Genomic DNA, 17,300 nt, shown 5'->3' with positions numbered 1-17,300 from the left:
TAAAACCAGTATGAAATGAAATATTTAAAAAAATGATGAATTTGGCATAATTACGTGTGCGTTGACCACTTTATTACTTCCTAGATTTATTATTTTATCATTTGTGTGTCCATGAAACGCATGCTTTAACCTTTAGCGGTCGTATGTCGAGCGAGACTCGACTAATGCATTGAAATCAAAAAATTTGGACAGCAAAAGCTCAGAGGTTATCACTGAACTATTAACAGCTTTAAACAACGAATGGGAAATATATAGACAATATCATTGACTAATAAAATATAAATAATTCGTTAAATTTAAACATGGCATCCTCTATTGACAAGATATTCGACGATGAAGATGATTTGTCAGAGGGCACTAATGAACTTTATGGTATTCGGGATGGTGTACTATTTATAATTGATACAACTACTCCAATGTTTGAAAATGATCCACATGAGGGAATTCCATATTTTGTGCAATGCATAAGGGTACTTTAACTTATCTTCTTTAATGCTACATCCTTTAATAGCTTTAAAACTGATATTTTAATGATTTAAATTATATGCTAATTTTTTTTTAATGTTTGCAACTTAGCAATACATAGAGATACTTAAGCAGAAGTTGGTTTGGAATCGGCAGGATTGGATGGGTTTAATACTGTTCGGTACCAAAAAATGGGACGAAGATTCTAAAATCAAACACGTGTTGACTCTTCAGAAATTAAATCTTGTTTCTGTAGATAACTTAAAAGAAGCGATAAAGATTGAAGGAGGGCAATGGCAATATTACAAAGATATCGCTTCATCTACTGCTTATCCGCTACACGATGTATTATGGCATGCAGCACGAGCATTTTCTTCTATAGATGTAACTATGCCAAGACGTAGAGTAATTCTTTTTACGTGTCAAGATGATCCCTGTATGACGAATAACGATGAGAAACATAGAATAAGAGTGAATGTAACGAGTTATAGTGACCTTGGAATTCAATTATTTGTTGTCGGTCTGGGTGACAATTGGAATCATGATTTGTTTTATAAAGATCTAGAAATATTATCAACAAAAATTGATACCGACGATTACAAAAGAACTTCACTAAAAGATCTAGTGGAACAGGTAAAATTACCATGTAGAAATATGGCAAAGCTACCTTGGAGACTTGGAGAAAATGTGACTATAGATGTATCAATTTTTAATCTTTCCGTGTAAGAAACAAACTATTATTTAACTTTCTAATCTAGTTTTACCATGAAGCCCTCTATATAATTCATGGATTGGTTACTTTTATTAGGAAACTTAAGAAATGATTTCATTTACAGTAAAACACAATATTTAAAGAAAGAATGGATAAGCAAAATAGCCAATACTCCTTTAACTTCGCATTCATACTACAAGATAGCGAACGATGACATTGAAGACGAAGAGAACGATCGCGTACCAACGCCCATTTTAGAAACTGAAATTCAGAAATATCAAAAATTTGGTAATAAGAAAATCTGTTTTACGTTAGCCGAAGTGAAATCATTGAGTGCAATACGAGAACCAGGCATTGATTTAATTTGTGTAAAACCTATTTATTATCACCCTTTGTACCATTTTGGCCAACCATATTTCGTTGCACCTGCTAAAAGTAATCGTAAAGGTAATATTTCGTGTAACCTCGATGACGTATAAATATTTGCATAAGATTAATATTACATAAATGCATGTTAAAATGATTTTAGATAACAAATTATTATTTGGTGCATTTATAAATAAATGTGATTCAAGGAATTTAATGATAGTATGCGCAGTAACGATGAGGAAACATTCTTCACCAAAACTTTATACTATGATACCAAATACGAAGAATGGAGGATTTTATTTATATCGATTACCATTTAGAGGTTCGTTTTTAAAACAATCTTGTGATATTAAATATCCCTGATCTAATGTACAATCTTTTTTAGAACATGTTCGAAAACTTGGTGAACTTTCTTTAAAATACATGTATGACAATAACGATAATAAACCTCCAGCTGATTCAAAAAAAGTTGAACTATTACAAGCAATGATTAAAAGATTAAGAATTCAATACGATCCAACACTTTTCTTAAATCCGAAACTTCAAGCTCAACTTCAAACTGTAGAGATTTTGGCCTTAGATTTGGAGCAACGTGAACCCCTGCCCGATGATACTCGTAAATTATTTTTTGAAAATATTATATACGATTGTTTTTTCCAAGCATGACAGTATTGTAATTGTAAGTTTTATTTAAAGTTCCAAGGGACGATGAGATGCGCGAACTAGTAAAAGATTCGTTACATAAATATAACGAAATACTTAACGAAGAAGTAGAGGGTGAGGGTGTATCTGATGCGCCATTGGCAAAAAAAAGAAAGCAAAATAGCGAAGCAATTGCAAAACCTGCAGCATTGGATAAAGAATCGATTCGAAAACTTGTAGAACAAGGAAAGGTATATTGAAACATTTATTATTTTAAATAGAATCAATTAATAAAAATTTATAATAAACTTAGCATGGTGTATTTCCCTATTATAGATAAACAGTGCTACTGTACCACAGTTAAAATCCATGTTAAAAACCTTGGGTGAAAAAGTATATGGTAGGAAGGAAGAACTAATTAATAGGATTCAAGAAGCCATAGATTTCGATTAATAAATAAGTTCTTTGTATCTCTTATTAATTTTGTATTATTTATCTCTATAAAAATAAATATATTTTGTAACATGTTTCTAATAAAAAGTGCCATATTATTTGATTTGTGTTCAATTATAAATATAAAAAAATCAATCAAGTAAAAAGAATTATTACAATGGATGTGTGGGTTTGTGTGTGTAACTGCAATCAGTCAATCAGCTGATTAAGATTTAAATAGCGCGCACCGGAAGTTACACCTATGAACTTCAACACCTGATTCAACTGCTAAGAATATTTTATTTATACATGTCCGAGGAATTGATTTTGACAAATATTTCACATTTTTATGAACACATTCCGTACATTTATGTCGTATTGTTTGATACGAAAATCAGCCCCACTAATATTAAAATAAAGATTGCATGTTATTTTTATTTGCGTTATATTTTTTAAAAATAAATAAAACATATCCAACATAGCGTTCATATCGTTAAATATTATACTAAATAAGAACAATAGCAAACAGTAGAACATAAACATTTGTTTACTATGTGAATATATAATAGAACGCAAGTTGGTCGTTCGATAGCTCGTTTTAACCGTACGTGCAAGTGAATATATATGTAATTAACATATCGCCGCAGTGCTACGCTTATAAATCACATAAATGATCTTCAAAATTGTTTGAAAACATTATATAAACCAATATACTAAACTTAAAAAATATGTCTGAACACAACGATGACACAGCAAATGGTAATGTTTCAAACATTAACATTCATCCACTTTAAGAAAATTCGATGTTTCTGTCATATTATTCACTCCGTACATTTTTTATTGCGGCATTAAAGGAATAATCCTTCTTTTATTTTATTCAGTAAACATTTATACAATCACACTTGAAAACAAACTTGGATTACTATTGTGTAATTCAGAATATAAATTTCTTACAGTAACAGGTTGTAGAGTTATTCTTTCGAATTTTCTACTTTTATAAATATTTTTATGTTTTATTTATGCTATATAAATTGTTGATGACATTAGGACAAATGTAAATAACGTGATCATGCGATAGAGGTTAACTGTTATCCTTGAAAGTGCGAAGTTTTACTAATCAAATAAAATGATTAAGTGAATTAAGATGTTCAGGTATTGTTTGTAGTTTTTCATTGCACTTTAAAAGCATTTAGATTCGAGAATTAACACATATATTTTCAGGCAAATACTGTATCACGCGTATGGGTTAAAATACAATTGTAAAATCACCTATTTACAATACAATAATATGTTTCCAAACATTCTATTGTCTTCAATTAACTTCCAGCATCAATCATGTGCTCAACGTTTATGGCGAAGATGTTTAATTGTTCATTTTGACTTGAGTCAGTACAATATTTGTACCGTATAAGTCCATTTCAAAATTTACAAGAATGCTTCTTTCCATTAAATTGATTAATACTTTTTTTTCTTAAAAAATTAACAAGCTATCAGCCATTTTTAATAATGCATGTCACATTTCCTTTGAGTAATAGAAACTAGACATTCTTGGCGTATAAACATTTGATGCAAGTCAATGGTTTATATTTATATTTCTCGCGTAAACATATATGTTAAGAAATATTTTCTTTTTCATTATTTTCCTGATTGAATGTTAATAAAAATACTACTTTGTTATCTATACTAGACAAGACACCAAATGACGAAGCAGCGCATAGTTCATCAGAGCCAGAGGAGGTAGAAGATTCTGATATGGAAAAATTTCGTAAATATTTGGCACAGAAGTTGAGAATTTTTGATTCGGATTACAGTCAGCAATCGCAAGAAAAAGTACTTCGTGAGCTTAGCTTAGATGGAATAACAGAATATATAAAAGAAAATGATACATTAAAAATTATTACCATGGCTGGAGCTGGTATCTCCACGTGTAAGTTTTTATGAATAGTGTTAAGTTTATATTAGAAAGGGACACGTTATGAAATTTATAATTTTTTAATATTCGTAGCTGCAGGAATTCCTGACTTCCGATCACCATCTAGCGGCCTTTATCACAATTTAGAGAAATATAATTTACCTCATCCTCAAGCTATTTTCGAGTTAGATTTCTTTATGGAAAATCCAGAGCCATTTTTTATGCTTGCACGAGAATTGTTACCCGAAGGTTTTAAGCCTACACCTTCCCATTATTTTATTCGACTTTTATGGGAGAAAGGATTGCTCTTGCGACATTATACACAAAATATCGATACATTAGAGAGAATGGCTGGTTTACCTCCAGAAAAATTAGTAGAAGCTCATGGAACATTTCATACTGGACGGTGTCTTAAGTGCCGAGCGCCGTATACTTTTGTATGGATGAAAGGTAAGAATACGACGGTTATAGTTTTATGCGTGTCCTAAATTACGGTACTGATTTTTAGAGAAAATTATCGAAGGTGTTATTCCAAAATGCGAAGAATGTAACGAGGGTGTAGTAAAACCAGATATAGTATTTTTTGGAGAAATGTTACCCGAACGTTTTCATCATCTTATCGATCGGGATTTTACGCAAGCAGATCTTTTAATAATTATGGGATCGAGTCTGGTCGTTCAGCCATTTGCATCTTTGGTAGACAGGTATGCATTATTTAACGATGGATCGTAAAGTCTTGGAAAGCTTAATTCAAAGATTTTTGGTTTAATTGTAATTTTAATATTTTGTTTTCAAGGGTACGTCCTAATTGTCCACGATTACTTATCAATAAAGAGAAAGTGGGCATGCAAGATCGTCTGTCACGGCTTCTAGGATTGCGGCACGGCTTAGTTTTTGATACACGAAGTTCTCATGGTGGTCGCGACGTTGCTTGGTTAGGCGAGTGCGATACTGGTTGTCAATTGTTAGCTGAAAAATTGGGCTGGGGTGTACGTGTCTCTCCTGAATTTATTACTCGATATGATTCAGAAATTAACAAAATCAATTTAACTGATATTTAAATCTGCTTCTTTCCAGGATGAATTAACTAATCTTATAAAAAAAGAACATGAACGATTGGATGCAGAAAATACTAACAAGGATTGACTGCATCACTAGTACTATCGTGAAGTAAAGTCGGTCTTTTATTACACGTGGTATGTAATTTCATGGCTACTCCTTTTATGAAAAAGTTAAGCCACATAGAGAGATACTATTATATTTTAAAGCAATTACAAAAATGTTGCTTAACATATTGAATACTTAATGTTAACGTTAACAAAAAGATACACTTTTGCCTGTATTTCTTCCATCATGTTTTAACAAAAAATAGAAGGAATTGAATTAAATGAATGGTAATGTTATCATTTTTTTAATATATATATTTTTCAAGCATTAGCATTCGTTAGTATGCCGACGTTATATGAAACAAGTATAATATCAATTGTTAGGGATTGTGTATATAATTTATTTCGTAAAATAGTGTATAATAATATTATACAAACGAATGTGATTATGGCAGTTGAATCATATGTACAAATAAAATAGAGTATAATGAAATTTTGTAAAATATTGTTGATATTTACGTAATTAGTTTCTGCAAATTTGTTGTATCAAATGCTACTTAAACTTTTTACGTTAAGAAATAGATGTGAAAAGTCATTTTATACGAAACGGTTTATCGATAACTTCCTGAGCTTCTTGTTGATGCAATTGTCCTTCGCCAACAGCTGGTGCAGCCATAGGTTTACGTCCGCAGTACGTCAACTGCAAATAATAATTGTATTTATATAAAGACAGTACACATTTTAATTAGCTACACTTTTGTTTAATTTAAAGTTTACATACCGGTCTACCGCATAAATTTTCAAAACGAGACTTGACGAAGTTCCATGCTCCCATATTTTGCGGTTCCTCTTGGCTCCATACGAATGCTAAAACCAATATTTAGATTGTAATTTCATAGTACGATAAGAAATATCATTTCCGCACTTACTCTTTATATGTTTATATCGATTGATCTCTCGTAATAATTCATGAATTGGAAAAGGGCATAAACTCTCTAGCCTAACGATGGCAACATTCTTCTGTTCTGTTCTGTCTCTGTAATCATCGAGAGCATAATAGTGCTTGCCGCTCACTAAAATCATCTTATTTACATCTGTCTCTACCGCTTTCTCATCTCCTGTCAAAATAATATTATTTATGTTGTAAATTCTAGGTAAAGGTAGAGAATTGAATTATCGTCTTTTACGTGTAAGTTACCTATAACATTCTCAAATTTAGTTTTTGGTCCCATGTCTTGTAACAATGATGTTGCAACAGTGTGACGTAATAATATTTTTGGAGCCACTATTATCAAAGGCTTTCGGAAATTCCTTACCATCTAAACGGGACTAAACTATTACTACATCGTAGAATAAATTATAACGATTCTTAAAACATAACTACTCTACACGTCTTACTTGTCTTCTTAAAACATGAAAATATTGTGCTGGAGTTGTAGGGTTTACGATGTGCATATTAACATCGTCGCCGTCAGGCCTGTTTTCTTTGCTATCCGTGAGTTGTAAAAATCTTTCAAGTCTACAGGAGCTGTGCTCGGGTCCAGCGCCATCGTAGCCATGTGGTAAGAGCATTGTTAGCCCGCTACTTAACATCCATTTTACTTCTCCGCTGCTTACGAAAGTGTCGATAATGATCTGTGCTCCATTAAAAAAATCGCCAAACTGAGCCTCCCAGATGGTCAAAGTAGTTGGTAAAGCTACGCTCATACCATACTCGTAGCCAAGAACTGCTTCCTCCGACAAAATACTGTTCGCCAACTCTAGTTTTCCAGTTTGACCCTCGATCATAGAGTTCAGGGAGATGTGTATGCCTAAGCCATATTTAGTAATCGATTACAAATTTCTATCGCTTAACCGTGTTTTTTTCACGTACCTCCTGTAGATTGATCGACGAGCATGGCATGTCTATGTGAAAATGTTCCTCGACCTACGTCTTGTCCGCTTATTCTGACACTGTAGCCTTGATACAACAAACTTCCAATGGCCAATGCTTCAGCTGTGGCCCAGTCCAAGCGTTCATCGTTGGTCACTTTCTTCAGTCGAGATTGAATATGATTTTTCATTAGCTGTGGGTGGATCGCCTGTCGCATGATAAACGAAATATTTAATGCACTCGGAAAACAAAGTTTAGGGCATAATCTAATATTAACTCACCGAGTCATCCTCGGCGTGAACACTCTTTAAAGCTATGAATTTCAATAGATTTAAATCTACACCTGTATCCCATTGGGTTACAGTTGCGTCAGCTTGCTGCATTTCGCTCCACAGGCCTGCAAAGTATGCAGGTTGTGGAATGTAGTTGTCAACCTGTTTCAGTGCTCGATTTAGCCAAGCTTTATGGTTCTTAACGATGTCTTTAGCTTTTTCCATAGAAAGAACGTTCGACTTTATTAATTTTTCGACGTATCGGTCCGGTACTGATCTAACATAAACGAAAGCGTTAGGAGATTATTCCTGCGTTGCGCAGATGCCAATGGTCAGAAACACTTACTTAGGGCGATTGTTTATAATTTTATAAATAAGGGGATTCGTGAAGACTGGATCGTCCAATTCGTTGTGACCCCATCTTCTAAAGCAATTCAAATCGATGAAAACATCCTTTCTGAAGCGTCGTTGATATTCGAAAGCTATTCTAGTGGCACGAACGACCATCTGCGATAATTTTATCATTTTACAATTTATTTCGCATCTACGTATGCCAGAAGAATGGTAAGTGTATGTCGTGCACCTCAGGGTCATCTCCGTTCACGTGAAGCACTGGTGCGGAGATCATCTTTGCCAGATCCGTGCAATATCTCGACGATCTACCTCTAGAAGGTGGAGTTGTGAAGCCTAGTTGATTGTTGATTACTAGGTGAACTGTTCCTCCTATCTCAAAGTGTGGAACCGCGGACAAAGCCAGACATTCTTGATTTACACCTTGACCAGCGTAAGCCGCATCTCCGTGAACCTGGGATAAAGTTTAAACGATCCTTTTACCACATAACGCGATACTATTATGTACGTATATCATACGTACAATTTATATTATAGCAAGTAATAAAATTAAAAACAACGAGGAACGTATACTATAACGTATATTCTTTACTTGGATATTTAACACTTTATCGCTCCATCGCGCGTTTTCATCCTCGTTATAACCACCGTCCTTAACGGCTTGCATTATCCCGCGTGTTTTCCCCATCGATATCGGATTCACAGCCTCCAAATGCGAAGGGTTTCGCAACATCGTTACATGAACATTTTTCCCGTCGATTACGAGGTCGGTGGAGGATACTAAATGACTGATTACGTCGCCGGTGGCTTTCACGCCGTTTGGAAATTCAGAGTATCCTCGTAGCTTTCGAAATAACTTTTCTGCTGGGAAATTCAGCATACCCGTCAGGAAGTTGAGACGACCTCGATGAGGCATACAGAGCACGATGTACTCCAAGTTATCTGCCATAATAAGGTGATCCGTTAACAGAAGACGTTCACGAATCCGAAAATACGGACAAGTTTGAGCTAAAATTGTTTCTTTTTTACCATGTGCGCACAATTTGAAAAATTCATGAAAGAAGGCCATCATACTCTCGGCTCCCTCGCACCCATATCTTTTGAGGCTTACGAACTTTACGGCTAAAAACTGATCGAAGGCCTGGCTTTTCAGCATCTCCATCGCAATAGCTGTTTGCGTCGTGTTTGTCAAGGAACTCGTTACACATTTTTCGGTGGTTTCCGCGAACCATTCCTTTTCCTCTTCGGTCTGTATAGAAATGAACGTAAATCAGGTTCTACAACTGATCGAACATCTCAACATTTCTAACTGTATTTTATTTATACAACACCTCCAAGTAACTAAACTCAAGTCCTATCGTGTTACTGTACGCTTTTTTCAGAAATTCTAAAGCTTCTTCCACCGTTCCTTCCTCTTTTCCCATTGTTAAAATTCCTTGGAAGGAAACTTTGTCGTTTAAACGCAAACCAAAATTTTCCGGACTTAACTCTGGCAGTAGTATCGGTGCCTTAGGTGATATAGGATCTATATTAGCTTGTTTGTGACCATGCTCTCTGTAGGCGGTAACAAGCCGATAAAAATTACTGTTTTCTGAGCGGGTTTCTAAATATTTTGTTGACACTAAAAATATAAGAACACAGATAGAGTAATATTTTTAGAAAAATTGTTATCGTTAATGAGAATTACTGTTCGTAGATCAGATACCAACGAGTTGGTTCAAATTTACCGTGCGACCACGTTCGAGAATTAGCTCGATTATCGAACAGTTGCGAGCATGCGTGCATGCGAGTTCCAAGGGACAGAGTCGGGGATAGAAGCGAGTTGTTGTTGCGTTCGAAGTTTTGAACATTTATTTCGCGATAAAAGTACCGTGATTAACGTAATCGTGACTTGTATCTTCGCGAACGACGCATGGTTACCAAGAATCGGAGATTTCAGCAAGGTAATGACAAATTGTTGTTTAAAAACGCGCATTCTTTACGATTAGAAAATATTTCTACGACAGACAGACGCTAATGGATCCAGCCACATTGCGCGGGAATTTTGTTCGTAAACTATTAGAACGTACCGATAGGCTCTCTTTATTATTATAATTATTACCCATTGTTCGATACAGTGACGTTCTAAAATTGAAATATAACATACCTTCGAAGCGTCGCTGAATCCTCGGTTTGTATCCGTAAACACCATTTTCACTGTGATACGATCGCACGGAGATGCTTGGTCGATAAGCGAAACATCTCGAAGCCGGATTATTATTTATCCACTCGAAACGCGGATGTCTGTATTTGTAGAATGTTCGTATAATTGCTTGCATTCTCGCATTCGTTATGAAATCTGCGGATCAACTGACAAGTCCCCCATCGCGATCCGATATCCCGGTTAGTTTATTGCTCTCTATCCCCTCCATCGATTCCACTACCCAAAGTTATCTCCGTATTCGAGATTGTTAGTGCTTAGATAATACGAAGCAGTATGTCCGAAGGAAGGCAAATTTATTTATGCGAGGCATAGGAATACAATTTTTATCGACTCGAAACATTTCAGTAGATTTCCAAACAAACACCGTGCACACAATTTTAGAGTGTATACGGTTAGAGTCGACGAAAAACATTTCTGAACAATCGAAAGGTAGGAAAAGCATGCAAGATTACACGGTTGCCTTTCTTTTATACCGGCGCCGGTTATCGAGTATAGGCTCTTTTATTAATCATTTTTGTACATCTGACAAAATTACGTGATGCTTGGTCAAAAAATAATATGTTTGGGAATAATTTATATCTCGGGATACGCTGTTCCTACGAGATCGTTGCCTCTGTACTTGAACTTATGCGTGACAATGTTGAATCTAGTGCCTCCCAAGGACACTGGACAGTTTTCGTCTGGCCGTGCATAGAAACAAACCGTGTAAAGTGCCATCTCTAGTTCGGGCGAGGTACCCACAAATATAGTCGTCACGGGTTTATCAAACCCGTTATACTTTGTGCGTATTTTGACAATGGAAGCTTTCTGCAAAAGAGGAATCTGGGTTACAAGTCTTATTTTGGCTATCGCAAGCGGGAACGATTAAACAAACTAACTTACGTCTCCCAAATCAACTTTCTTTAAATATCCGTTGTAATCCGCTTTACCGCTCGTCTCTTGTTTGCTATAAAAGATCCAATTGTGCAGGCCGACTACTTCGGTACCAGTGGCTACGTTCTTAAGTTCCGCCATAAAAACGTGTTCGAATCCCGAGCTACCGATCTTTCCTTGTCCACGGGAGAACAGATTGAACCATATCTTCCTCAAGGTTTCCTTGTACTCGTAATAATCCTTGCGAATCTTCCCTTTGTCCGCTAGAAACCGCATGGCAGCTGACATCACGTTCGTGCTGAGGAACGTGTCCACCAGGAGGCTTTCCTCCTGTCTCTGTATCGGGCTTATATGCTCGTTCACGTTGGTGTCCGGTTGGTAGTTATCGTAGATGGTTATAACTTTTTGCACCGTGGGAACCTGGAACGCTTCCGCGTTCACCGTAAACAACCTGTGTAAGGTATACATTTAAATCACTTTAGTCAAATGTCGTTCGAATCTCGTATATTCGAAACGTCCTGCGAGGATTAACATTGTTCATTGTAGGTTGTACGTAGACTTACGGTTGCGATGCATCGTCTACCGTGCTACTGCTAGTTGTTTGCTTCTGTAGATTCAACGTTATGTATCTGTTCGCATTGTTATTGTCTTTGATGAATAGAGCTTCGGAAAGTTTTTCCAAATCCTCGTCGGTGATCGTGTTTCCTTTGCTGTAGGTCGGGTTGCTCGAATAGACCTTGTTCGCTTCTCCCGTTGCCGCGCCTGCAACTGCACCACTCGCAGCTAGTACACCACCCGTAGCTAATGCACCACCTGCAGCTATTGCTCCCGTAGACGGTCTCGTTTGTCCGGGTCGCGTCGGTGTTTCGGGTCTTGGTTGAGGTTGTCCTGTTAAATTATCGAAACAAATACTTTACGTGATTTCTTACGTTACAAATCAGAATTCTCTGGCCCCTATTAAAACATCCTTCCGTTTCTGTGATATACCTGGTTGGCTCGGATATCCTGGTTGTCTCGAGGAGGGTGTAGGAGAGTTAGGTCTGCTACCGCCACCGGCAACATCGGCCCAACTTCTTTCCGGCGAACCAGAGCTTCCTATCGAAGTAGGACTTGCAGGTCTAGAGAGTGGTCGGCTCGTTGTACTCGTAGGTTTCAAAGAACCCACGTGCAACGTAGATACTTGATTCCCACCGGTGCTATGTTGATTGGAGGTCGGTGGTAATCGTCCTGGTCCAACGGCTACTTTGGAAATGTGCATTTAAAGTTTCGAAAGCTTGAGAAATTAAGAATCTGAATCTCGGTGGCACACCTGGTGATTGCGGCTGAGGTTGTTGGGGTTGTTGAGGTTTTTGAGGTTGAAGTTGAGGTCGAGGCGCGGGAGTAACTGCTGGAGCTGGTGTTGGTTTAGCATCTGCAATGCAAAGAATGCTAGTAACACGTTTTCAATAAATATAGTGTTCCAAAACATTCTTTGTACTTTACGTTACCTGGCGACTGAGGTTGTCCGGATGCGCCCCCTGTAGTAGAAACTGGTCTCGCGCCTTGTAATTTGAAAAAAAGAAATCACTCGTCGCGATTATGTTTCCGTTGTGCTTGTTTTTCTATCATTTTCATGAGAAACCAAAAATTCGTACCTGGTGTTTGTGGCTGTGGTGTAGCTCCGGGAACCGATGTCGGTTTAGAACCTATCGAATTCGTCGCATTTAAGTAATTCGAACGAAACCATTTCCAACATTTTAAGTAAATAGTAGGATGTATTCGAAGATATTTATCAATTTACCAGCACCGCTCAATGCTGGTCCTTGCGCAGGTAATTTTGGCGATTGTCTTCCAGATTCTCCAGCTCCGGTGAGATCCACCGCCCAATCCCTGTATCCCTGTCCACTCTTACCACCGAGTCCTGGGCTTCCTGGTTTAGGCAACGGAAGATCCAGGCCCACTTCGGTTCCTGGGTTCGGTTTATTTGGTCGCGCATTGTTTCTTATATTTTGTCCGGTTGAAGAAACACCGACCGCCAACGCAGGATCACCTGCGCCGAGTACGATCGATCCTACATTTGGTGGACTATTCGCCAACTTGCTAGTCGTCGGAGTAGCAACTGTACTTGGAGCTGCCGTCGTAGTCGTAGTCGTAGTCGTAGTAGTAGTATCTTTGTCCTTTTTCCAGAACTTCCATCCTGCCTCGACGTTGGCTGAAAGAGCATCGCACATTTTGCAAATTCTTTTACGTACAGGAATTAGCTTAAATTAGTCAAAGTACTTGCAAAGTAGGGCTAAGAAAATGTACATCGTTAAACGTCTGTGATTGTTATCGTTAGCGTGAGATCGCTGTGCCCATGTATTCTAGATATCAAACAATTAGGTTAAATAATAACGATCCATTCTACATATTTGTCCATATAATAGATGATAGCATTAAAAATTGCACACATGTATTAGCGACAGTTTCACAAATCCCGAGATTCTGTTTTCCAAGTTCTCGATTGTACACAGAACTAAGAGTCAGAGCGTGACCCCGCGATAACCTTGTTGATACGCAAAAAAAAAACAAACAAACAAAATACAGCAGAGTATTTAGAACTAGGAATTGTAAAGTGCACGACACAAGATAACACACATTCTTCTTAAACATTCTAACGTTGTGCAATATATTTGTAACGTTAATGTTTTTCTGCAATCTTAGAATTTTCTTATGCCGTATTTCCCAAGCTTTTAAAAGATATACATATATACAGGGTGTCCGAAAACTCGGGGAGGAGCCGGAAATGGGTGGTAGCTGAGACGATTCTGAACAACAATTTCCTTTGCAAAAATGTCGGATGGGGTTTCGTTGAGGAAATATTAAGCGAAAACCCCGACCAATCAGAGCGCGCGTAGACCGTTGGAGCGGCCGCGGTAGCGAAGGCTACGCGCTAGGTCGATGCTTCGATGCACGTCGAGTCACTTGTTCGCGTGCAAGCGCGGCCGCCAGCGTGTAGCCTACGCTACCGCGGCCGCTCCAACGGTCTACACGCGCTCTGATTGGTCGGGGTTTTCGCTTAATATTTCCTTAACGAAACTCCATCCGACATTTTTGCAAAGGAAATTGTTGTTCAGAATCGTCTCAGCTACCCCCCATTTCCGGCTCCTCCCCGACTTTTGGGACACCCTGTATGTATATTTCCGTTGCCTCGAAGAAAAACCATCGAGTTCCTCCTCTTTTCTAAATTGCTAGATTCGAAACTTTCACTATTTATCTAACAAGACTATGGACAATTACATCACTTTTACCCTTTTCGTTACCCAAAAAAACGAGTTACTTTTAAAAAGTAAATATTTACGTGGCTGTCGAATTCGTTTTAAACTGTAATCTCCTTGATCGTTCAAAAGTATTCAAATTATTCTTTCTCGTTGTGTTATTAAACACTTTTCTACGATCTAAAATGAACGCTATAAATTCGACGATAGGATGGGAATGCTCCGTTCATTTTCATAATCGCCGTGTTTTTACGTTGCTACGTTCATCCTGTTTCATGAATGATGAATGTGAAATTCAAACGAATCAGGCATCTTTGAAAAGCTACCGAAATTACATGGTCACAATGAAAAAGTACAAAAATACTTGACTCACCGACTATCAACGATAGCGCCAATATAGTCAGGAACAACGACACCCTTTCAGTTTTCATGATTTCCTGTCAGACAGCTACGAGTGCGTCCTGAGACAGGATCGATGAGATCTAGATCACCGACGCAATACGATCAAGAACGTTCCTGCGACGTAGGCGTTTTAAGACTAACCGAGGTCTCGGCTAGCTCGATTCAGTCCGCCTCCAAGCGATTATACACTTTCCTTCTTGCCTTCTGATTTCTCATTGGCACGTTCGTTCGAGCCTGTGTTAAGGTCGTTGCACGGTCGCACGGCCATTTAATACCGACGAAAATCGGCGTCGATCTTCTTGGAAGAATGATGTCAGCCCCTGATCTTAACCTCACGGTCGATTCCCGAGCTCGATCGTTCCCGCGCCCGACCGACGGTAATATTTCACGTTTAACTAACGTACGTGCAATACGTATAGATACGTACAGAGCGACTTCCTCTCTCAGATGTACCGTTGAAAATCGAGTTAAGGAGAATTAAGAACGCGTTTTATTAACAGTCGGTATGCTCGAACGACATGAAATGAAAACTATACTGCTAGCTTGCCAAAAGGAAAGTGACTCTCTAGACGTCTTCGTCGATAACAATTTCGAAAGATGTAATTCATTATTTCGCTGATCTTGAATCCGTTTAAAAATAAAAATTAAATTAGTAGAAGAATCTTTTTATTTGGAAATAATAAGCATCTAACTTTCTTACATTCTTGGAAGTTTTATATACATATTTACAAGTTACGGTATCGTGGCAATTAGCTTCGACTTCGTAGCTTAATAACACAGGCCGTATCCGCTTTTATGGTACGGATTCACTGTTTATGTATATTTATATTCTGTATCACGAATAATCATGGTTGCAGTGATAGAAACAATGTAATCACGGGGGAAAATCAATTTGCTTTTCCACCGAGCCGAGCGATAAGGGAGTTTCAGCTTCCAATTAAAGGAAAATAAATAGCTGCCCACAGAAGCAAGAGAATCAGCAGAATCACCATCAGTTTCGAGCGGGAGTTGTCCCAACCGACCAGCATGTATTTTGGGCCTCTTTCGGGCTCGTCTGCCAATGAAGACTGAAACGTAACAGGTTTTATTACGAAAAAGCTTGAATAGTATTTCATTTGTAAAATGGCCATAGTCGCGTTAATTACATCGTCGCCTTCTTCGTGAACGTTTAGTCTCTGTGTGCTAAAATTATGGCGCATTTGCGTGGATTTGTCGTGTATATTCTTCGAGTGGCTTTGATCAGACTTGAAGGATATCTTGCTCGATTGAGTTTTCGATGTTCCCGGAGTGTTGAAAGTCGCGAGTCCGATGGTCACGATTTTCTTATCCGTCTCTTTCGACGTATTATCCTTCGAATCCGTGATTTCTTTGCTCGTCGAACCGCTAGTCCCTGTATTTTGCGTCTTCACATCGTCCTCTATGCATCGATTTCGGTTAATTAAGGATTTCATAAGTTTCGAAAATCGTAGAGATCGGCCGATTATCGGCGATAAAATTTCAATTGCGGCTACTGTACCCTTTCCGGGTTCCTTCCGCTCGGAGACGGAGACCCTGCGCTCAGGATCTCGCACTTGAGATAGGAAGCTCTGCAAGTACCGCGCAATCTTTTTCTCCTTTTCCTGCTTCAGATTGCCGAGTCGGTATTTCCTTCGAAGCATCTACCACGATATTGGACTCAACGAACGCTGATCCTTGTTATCTTCGATCGTTCGACAAACAATGCTTCCGTCTATCTTTTGTGCTGCGGAAGACAACGAGATTAGATAAATTAAACGTTCCCAATTAATCTTTTCGAAACGCGTATCTTTTTGCATCGACGAGATTCCGCTGTTTAAGTAACAAAGATCCGCGTCTGCGTTAACAAGAATTACTCACTCGTGTCCTGTACCTTGGTAAACATTTTACAAAAGAGGTTTCGATCGATTCGAGAGTCGGATACCAAGGAACGAGCATAGAATGCCGTCTTCGAGTCTGACGAAATTGCGTCTCGGGTGTGAAATACAACCTTCTGTACTGTTGAGCATCAAAGATTAATCGTCCTTTGCCTTCTCGCATATAAAATTTTCGTGTCCATCAGATTGTCATCGTGTCGGCTGTCGGCCTCAGGATCGTTGCTGGCGAACACACGTTTTGTCTCAGAGCGTCATATATTTGCGTGCAACTTGTAGCAAAGTTCATGCTACTGTTCCCGAAAACTTGAGCCCGAAATCTATCATCTTTAACCGTTATATCTCGTAGCGTGCCCGATTGGAAATCCGATAAAAGTATTGTCCGTAAAGTTTGTTTTCCGTAATTGCAAAAACCTACAAACATCTTATCGGTTTACACTATCTCTGCAGTTGCCACGCATGACTCCTGTACCGAATACCTTAATTCCATAGAACTCGATAAGAATGTAATTCAATTTTATCGCGATATCTCGTAACGTTGCGTTATCGCGTTATCTTTGGAT

At 38.0% G+C, this 17,300-nt stretch overlaps 4 protein-coding genes across 13 annotated transcripts; 1 reads left to right on the top strand and 3 right to left on the bottom strand.

Annotated features, from left to right (window-relative positions):
• Positions 1-13: 13 nt before the first annotated feature.
• On the top strand, positions 14-6,217 carry LOC128895680 (NAD-dependent protein deacetylase sirtuin-2). 4 transcript variants are annotated; one of them, XM_054158474.1, is made up of 11 exons: positions 14-470; positions 577-1,187; positions 1,302-1,624; positions 1,707-1,868; positions 1,932-2,162; positions 2,243-2,439; positions 2,525-3,379; positions 3,668-3,772; positions 3,842-3,879; positions 3,948-4,005; positions 4,308-4,450. In XM_054158474.1, the coding sequence occupies exons 1-7, from the start codon at positions 303-305 to the stop codon at positions 2,639-2,641; spliced, it is 1,809 nt and encodes a 602-aa protein (XP_054014449.1). In that variant the 5' UTR covers positions 14-302; the 3' UTR covers positions 2,642-3,379; positions 3,668-3,772; positions 3,842-3,879; positions 3,948-4,005; positions 4,308-4,450. The 4 variants fall into 4 exon arrangements, with proteins under 4 accessions (XP_054014449.1, XP_054014450.1, XP_054014451.1 ...); XM_054158475.1 differs by having other exon boundaries at positions 329-470; positions 722-1,187; XM_054158476.1 differs by lacking the exons at positions 14-470; positions 577-1,187; positions 1,302-1,624; ... (1 more) ...; positions 1,932-2,162; positions 2,243-2,439 and adding exons at positions 4,626-4,982; positions 5,041-5,236; positions 5,329-5,521; positions 5,610-6,217 and having other exon boundaries at positions 3,017-3,379; positions 3,842-4,005; positions 4,308-4,547.
• On the bottom strand, positions 6,197-10,547 carry LOC128895678 (probable 2-oxoglutarate dehydrogenase E1 component DHKTD1 homolog, mitochondrial). The gene is made up of 13 exons (XM_054158468.1): positions 10,281-10,547; positions 9,466-9,755; positions 9,164-9,383; positions 8,727-9,076; positions 8,367-8,588; positions 8,130-8,290; positions 7,793-8,060; positions 7,512-7,719; positions 7,037-7,449; positions 6,837-6,957; positions 6,568-6,756; positions 6,420-6,505; positions 6,197-6,338 (listed from the first exon to the last, which is right to left on the bottom strand). The coding sequence occupies exons 1-13, from the start codon at positions 10,450-10,452 to the stop codon at positions 6,231-6,233; spliced, it is 2,808 nt and encodes a 935-aa protein (XP_054014443.1). The 5' UTR covers positions 10,453-10,547; the 3' UTR covers positions 6,197-6,230.
• A 251-nt stretch (positions 10,548-10,798) lies between these two features.
• On the bottom strand, positions 10,799-15,199 carry LOC128895679 (endoribonuclease CG2145-like). 4 transcript variants are annotated; one of them, XM_054158470.1, is made up of 9 exons: positions 14,820-15,199; positions 12,991-13,401; positions 12,845-12,895; positions 12,698-12,751; positions 12,520-12,621; positions 12,198-12,452; positions 11,774-12,098; positions 11,220-11,661; positions 10,799-11,144 (listed from the first exon to the last, which is right to left on the bottom strand). In XM_054158470.1, the coding sequence occupies exons 1-9, from the start codon at positions 14,875-14,877 to the stop codon at positions 10,911-10,913; spliced, it is 1,932 nt and encodes a 643-aa protein (XP_054014445.1). In that variant the 5' UTR covers positions 14,878-15,199; the 3' UTR covers positions 10,799-10,910. The 4 variants fall into 4 exon arrangements, with proteins under 4 accessions (XP_054014445.1, XP_054014446.1, XP_054014447.1 ...); XM_054158471.1 differs by having other exon boundaries at positions 12,198-12,449; positions 14,820-15,197; XM_054158472.1 differs by lacking the exon at positions 12,698-12,751 and having other exon boundaries at positions 14,820-15,197.
• Positions 15,200-15,614: 415 nt separating this feature from the next.
• Positions 15,615-17,247, bottom strand: LOC128895675 (uncharacterized). 4 transcript variants are annotated; one of them, XM_054158465.1, is made up of 2 exons: positions 15,994-17,247; positions 15,615-15,915 (listed from the first exon to the last, which is right to left on the bottom strand). In XM_054158465.1, the coding sequence occupies exons 1-2, from the start codon at positions 16,504-16,506 to the stop codon at positions 15,775-15,777; spliced, it is 654 nt and encodes a 217-aa protein (XP_054014440.1). In that variant the 5' UTR covers positions 16,507-17,247; the 3' UTR covers positions 15,615-15,774. The 4 variants fall into 4 exon arrangements, with proteins under 4 accessions (XP_054014440.1, XP_054014441.1, XP_054014438.1 ...); XM_054158466.1 differs by having other exon boundaries at positions 15,615-16,265; positions 16,365-17,247; XM_054158463.1 differs by having other exon boundaries at positions 15,615-16,589; positions 16,724-17,247.
• Between the last annotated feature and the right edge of the window lie 53 nt (positions 17,248-17,300).

Source organism: Hylaeus anthracinus, unplaced genomic scaffold (assembly GCF_026225885.1).
Source record: "Hylaeus anthracinus isolate JK02 unplaced genomic scaffold, UHH_iyHylAnth1.0_haploid 5, whole genome shotgun sequence".
In the NCBI taxonomy this organism is placed as follows: domain Eukaryota; kingdom Metazoa; phylum Arthropoda; class Insecta; order Hymenoptera; family Colletidae; genus Hylaeus; species Hylaeus anthracinus.
The sequence above is the reverse complement of the archived record's forward strand: the minus strand, read 5'-3'. Positions and strand labels throughout refer to the sequence as shown.

Coding starts and splice junctions, on each gene's coding strand:
- LOC128895680 (XM_054158474.1), top strand. CDS start 303: ATGGCATCCTCTATTGACAAGATATTCGACGATGAAGATGATTTGTCA. Junction 471..576: donor ATTTTGTGCAATGCATAAGG/GTACTTTAACTT, acceptor TTTGCAACTTAG/CAATACATAGAGATACTTAA. Junction 1,625..1,706: donor TGCTAAAAGTAATCGTAAAG/GTAATATTTCGT, acceptor AAATGATTTTAG/ATAACAAATTATTATTTGGT.
- LOC128895679 (XM_054158470.1), bottom strand. CDS start 14,877: ATGAAAACTGAAAGGGTGTCGTTGTTCCTGACTATATTGGCGCTATCG. Junction 12,896..12,990: donor ACCAGCATTGAGCGGTGCTG/GTAAATTGATAA, acceptor CGAATTCGATAG/GTTCTAAACCGACATCGGTT. Junction 12,099..12,197: donor AGGATATCCGAGCCAACCAG/GTATATCACAGA, acceptor ATAATTTAACAG/GACAACCTCAACCAAGACCC.
- LOC128895678 (XM_054158468.1), bottom strand. CDS start 10,452: ATGCAAGCAATTATACGAACATTCTACAAATACAGACATCCGCGTTTC. Junction 9,384..9,465: donor TTGAGTTTAGTTACTTGGAG/GTGTTGTATAAA, acceptor ATTTCTATACAG/ACCGAAGAGGAAAAGGAATG. Junction 6,958..7,036: donor TTCATGTTTTAAGAAGACAA/GTAAGACGTGTA, acceptor AGTCCCGTTTAG/ATGGTAAGGAATTTCCGAAA.
- LOC128895675 (XM_054158463.1), bottom strand. CDS start 16,506: ATGCTTCGAAGGAAATACCGACTCGGCAATCTGAAGCAGGAAAAGGAG.